Source organism: Alligator sinensis, unplaced genomic scaffold, assembly GCF_000455745.1.
Source record: "Alligator sinensis unplaced genomic scaffold, ASM45574v1 scaffold829_1, whole genome shotgun sequence".
In the NCBI taxonomy this organism is placed as follows: domain Eukaryota; kingdom Metazoa; phylum Chordata; order Crocodylia; family Alligatoridae; genus Alligator; species Alligator sinensis.
The window spans coordinates 67479-72800 of NW_005842399.1; the positions used below are offsets into that span (position 1 = coordinate 67479).

At 53.9% G+C, this 5322-nt stretch overlaps 1 protein-coding gene across 1 annotated transcript in view; it reads left to right on the plus strand.

Moving 5' to 3' along the window:
• Nucleotides 1-5322, plus strand: part of LOC102387705 (sarcosine dehydrogenase, mitochondrial) — a 71875-nt gene that overhangs the window by 65020 nt on the left and 1533 nt on the right. The window contains exons 18-19 of the mRNA XM_014522801.2: nucleotides 456-624; nucleotides 871-1006. Of these exons, the coding sequence (XP_014378287.1) occupies nucleotides 456-624; nucleotides 871-1006 (305 nt within the window). The remainder of the gene's footprint in view (nucleotides 1-455; nucleotides 625-870; nucleotides 1007-5322) is intronic.

Below are 5322 nucleotides of genomic sequence, written 5' to 3' on the forward strand. Positions count from 1 at the left end.
GGGAGGATTGCAGCCCAGCTTTGCTAGGAGAGTTCAGAGCAGCAGCTCCAAGACCTGGCCTGCAAACTGCCGGTCTCCTCCTCTGACTCTTCAGAAGTGACCTAAACATGAGGGGGCTTCAGGAAATGGGCAGTCATCAGACTTCTGACATTTTTCAGGGGTTTTTTTTAGAAAAAACATCATTCTTAACAAAGGAGAGTCCTTTGGGGAGGAAGAACTTCATGGCCCAGCTTCACCCAGCTCTACTAGGGCTTTGTGGTGATGGAGAGAAGTTGCTCCAGAGGTGGTGGATGTTGGGTATTCCAGAAAGCTGCAAGGGAGGAGAGGAAAAAGCTTTTCAGAGGGGATAAGTGTGGTAGTGACCCCACGTACTTCCAACTGGTCCATCCGCAGGTTTCAGGAGTTCCCAGGGAACAGCCTGGGAGATCGTCTAAACCCCTCCTTATTCTCTGCAGGGTATCGACACTGGCATGCGGATCTGCGTCCTGATGACACCCCCCTGGAAGCAGGCCTGGCTTTCACTTGTAAACTCAAGTCTGGGATCCGCTTCCTTGGACGGGAAGCTCTGGAGGCACAGAAAGCAACGGGAGTCTCCCGACGCTTGGTCTGCTTCACCGTTGAAGAGTGAGTGCAACCTCCCCAGGTCTCGGGTTTGGGGCTGGGGTGTTCTGCCTGGCTGAGTTCACTAGGAGATTTAGGACGGGTGGGATTATCTGGTCTCATCCAAAATTTTGCAAACTGGGACTGATAAGCATTGGCTGAGCCACGTGCATAAGCCGGGGTTGGAATAGAAGGGCTCGTAGCACCCCTTTTTCCATAGCCCAGAGGCCACTTCCCTGCTGAAAGTCTGCTGTGCTTTGGGCCCCACAGGAAGGTGCCTCTGTTTGGATTGGAGGCCATCTGGAGGAATGGCCAAGTCGTTGGCCACATCCGGAGGGCGGACTTTGGATTTGCCATCAACAAAACCATTGCCTATGGCTACATCCGGAACCTGGACGGAGGGCCGGTGAGTCCCCTGGGCTTTCCAAGCACAGTGTCACGGCAGGGCTTGCCTGCAAACCCAAGTTACTCTGACTGTTATCAGCTGAGAAAGATATCTCTCCTCCCCCAGCAGTCCCTAACTGGATTAAACAGAGCCAAGAGGCTCCAAGGGCCGAGCCTCCCACTCAGCCAACACGCTTGGCTCTCAAGCTGTTCCTTTGCGCCGTTCTGCCGCCAGACGTAGTCACAGGTGCAAGCCAGAACATTAATTGCAACCCTGTCTTAACCCTTCTTGAGGGGCTTCTGCCTGCTAGGGACACAGCAGACCTTTAATTAACTGCAAGGGGCCTTTAGGTAATAAAACAGATGCCCTAATTAACCCATGTGCTATAGACACAGAGATAATTAAACCTACATGAGGGAACATCGTGGTCAGAGGACTGCAGATAAGACCTCAGGGACAATTTCAGCCTCAGACCTATAGCATGCAAAAAAAACCAGGCCTTAAATTTGTGGCTGGCTTGAATTCACCTGACTGCCTTGATGAAGTCTAGGACAGTAACAAGGCCAGGCTTCTTAGCCAAGGGATTTTATGGTCCAGTTCATAGCCCCAAGCCAGTATCTTTCCCCTGCCTACTCCTGTGTCGAGGCTAGAAGGGAGCAGCCTCCTGAAGTGAAACAGCTCCCATCCTGAGCTGCGGAGAGCTTTCCATCCCCATCCACACTTGCTTCCTCCTGGCATCTCCGAATGTGATAGGCACCCGGGAGCAGATGGAGCCCAGACATCAAAAGGGCTCGGGGAAGAAATTTCTGATGGTTGCATCATGCCTGACGGAAGATCCCCCCCGGGCTGTGTGAGAGAGGGGGTGAGTGTCTCTGAGATGTAAATGCAACGCAGCGATGTGAGCAAAGACTGTGGGATCATATCTCCAGGGTCAATCCCAGCTCTCTTCTTCCTGTGCGCTCTGTCCTTTGCAATCATCGGCTTCCCTATTAATGAGAGAGGAATGGAGGTTCCTGATGAGACGTTGATATTTTTTTTGCTAGGTTGCAACCAACCAAGGAGGTAGAAGGGGGAAACATTCCCGAGGAACTTGGTCCTACTACATATTAGATGTGTGCAACCTTCATCTGCCGTCTGGATGCTTTACGTGCTATGAAAAGACAGTTTCCTTGACAGAAGAACTCAAGTGTTGTTCAATGCAAGGAGGAGTCAGATTTTAAAGGGCGTGGGGCACAGGTCTAGGATGAATGCAATGTGCAACGTGGAGTAGCCGAGAGGGTCTTCATGGGAGAGGTTTGCTGAGGGACTTCACATCGCTAGTGTCTGTGTTGGCAGGTCCTTCTTCCCACCCAGGTGCTTTTCACTTGACACTGGCGGGACGGTATGCGACAAGGAGAGGGAGAAGAGGCAATGAATCAGTGAGAGATGAGAAACGCTGCCAGACGAGGAGTTCGGTAGCTTTTTCTCTCTTCCGCTGGAGTCTGCCATAGTAGCGTCCAACCAGACTGCGAGATCACGGCGTGCGGGGCGGAGGGGAGGACAAGAGGGGAACGGGAAGAGTGCCACATCAGGCAGCACAGCCGGGCATGAGGGGACAGAGCTGAGCTCAGCGTGGGAGAAATGCTATGCAAAGCAATTAGCTGGAGTTGTGCTTAACGAAGTCAGACGAAGCCCCAGGTGGGCACTTTTCAAGGAGGGCTCTGTACGGAAATGGAAATGGTTCTAAGAAACACCCACCCGAATCTGGTCCCCGTTTCACTTGACTCAGCTGCCAGCTCGGAGCACAAGTTGCAACGGCACATCAAGGGCAGGACTGCTGTACAGGCGAGGCCAAAACCTGGTCCGTTGTTGGTTTCTTTGACACGATTGATTGTGAAGGCACGGTCTCCATTACCACAGCCTGAGAGCACGCGATAGCCCTGAATGCTGTTAGTGAGTAAGTGCTAGGAGAGTGTCAGAATTACCCCTTTGCAGATGGGACCCTAAGACATGGAGAGGAAACTTGCCCAAGGTCAAACAGCGGGGTCTGTGGCAAAAGAGGCATCCCGAGTCCCAGGCTTGTCTTCTAACCCCCGAGCCATCCCTCCTTGCAGCTCGCGGTACTGAAAGCAATCACCATCATCGTCATCACGGGATCTCCTCCTCCTCGCTCCCCGGCCCCATCGCACAGTATCACCTTCCTGCCACGTGATGCCGTCTTGACACACGGTTGTGATGCTCAACCGGGAATCTCATGCTGCATTGTGGATGTGCCTATCACCCCCTCCCCTGCCCCTGCCCGGCAGCAGCTGCAGGTGTGCACAGAGCAAGCAGGGAAATAGGCTCCGGAGAATGTGCACAAATCTCCTCGCTCCATCTGGTGCCGCCGCACAGGTGGAGATTCCCCCTCTGCCCCTCCCCTGCAGGCAGCGTGGGCCTGATCCTGCAACTGTAACAGCAGCAAAAAGGGCTTTGGAAAGAAAATATCCCTTTTCAGAGGCCCAAATCAATAAGCTGCAGCTCAGACTCTGCAGTGGGCGTGAGTTAATCATCAGGTTGGAGGCAAGATAGAGTCTCAGGAGCTGCTTGTTCCTCTTTGAAGGGATGCCGCTGCCTCGCTGTTAGGGCTGGAAGCCACGCAGGCTTTCCTGAGAGCTGCCATGGGCAAAGGTTGCTTCCTCCCCATCCCCAGTCCCCTCCAGGCAGGGGGTGAGAGTGGAAGGGGAGTGCACAGCGTGCCGCCAACACCGCCTGGTCTCCCGAAGCCTGGCTCAGACCCAACTCAGGCTAAGTCCTGGCACTTGCTTCCACCCCGGACTACAGTTCACCTGTGCTTCCCCCCCAACTTCTTCCATTCGGCTTCCCCTTGCCTTGTCAAGTCATGCTCGTAGCCCCACTAACTCGTGTGGGGCAGAGGTGCTCAAGCTAGTGAGGCTGCAGGGGTGCATATAGGGACTGCACCCCCCTGTTCCTACAGAGGCAGAGAAGCGAGCAAGCCAGCGTTTCCAGCAGGCACCCACCAGGCCGTGTGATTGCTCTTCTCTCTCCATTCAAACACCCACCATAAAGGACTCTGTGATTTGGCGGCAGCGCGTACGTTGCTTTCAATAAAACGTCTCCCTCCCGAGTCCTCGAAGGCCTTCTCAGGCGGCATTAACCCCAAATTAAAGTGATTGGGGCTGGCAATCAGAAAGGCTCGGCATACGGGTGGTCTCCTTCCACGAGGCCCCCGACCTTGTCAGCTGCCATTGTGCGGGGAGCGCTGCCTTCCGTCAGCCGCGCCGGCTCCGATGCCTCCCGTGGAAAGGCATAGTTCATTAAGCAGATGTTAATGCGCAGCCTTAATCTCTCTGCTCAGTGTGATAACTCCCGCCTGATTTGCATGGTAATTGCCACGGCAGGAAGAAGAAGGGAGCTTTGCAAGCGCGGTCTGTGCGGCTTGACAGGCTGATGGAAGGCACCTCAGAGAGGCTGCCAGAATTAGGCAGTGGGAGCCCTAATGTGAGGGTGCTTGCTGGGATTCGTTTCATGGCACGGTACCTCTGTGCCCTGCCTTGGGGAGGACTCCACGTTCTGCGCTGGGTCCAAGTCTCTTGCTGCTGCAGGCATCATAGCACGCTCCCCCTTCCTCACCCTCCTGCACCCCAGCTCAGACACCGGCATGCGAAGGGGCAGAAAATAGCCCATGTCACTGCTGGAAGAAGTACTGTCTAGCAGCAGCAGCTGACACCCTTCTCAGACCTTGGACCTCTTCAGCCCCAATCTGTCTGGAAGTAGAAATCTCACTCTTCTTTGTCACTGCTGCCCGCAAATTTGTGACTCTGTTATCCTCCATCCTCCTACCGCCCCCAGCAGAGCTGAGCTTGTTAGAGACGATAGATCCTGCAGACGTAGTGAAGCAATTAATTGCCCCCCATCACTCTTCCCATTGTGAGGCTGCATCAGCAGGTCCTGCATGCCTGTGATTTGCCCTGTGTGCACCTGAATCGGTCTGAATCCCCTTCAAACCATGTCGTGGCCACCACGATGCACCTAAGGGAACATCAAACCCATATCATATGCACAAGCCATTCCCTTTGAGCCACAAGAGAACATCACTTAGCTTGTAACAGCATGGAGCACAGGGCAGAAAAGTTGAGCAGATGTTATTCCATCTGATCTCATAAGAATACATGGTTAATAGTTCCCTGCAAGGCAGGGAAGTGATGTTTTCTCTGCTTTATGGGTAGGGAAAAGAGGGATAGAAAGGGGTGACCCACTCATAACCACCCAATGTGTCTGTGGCAAAGCCAGGAGCTAGCCCCAATGTGCAGACAGTGATGTACACAATGCACCGTCCTTCCACCCATGGGCACGCT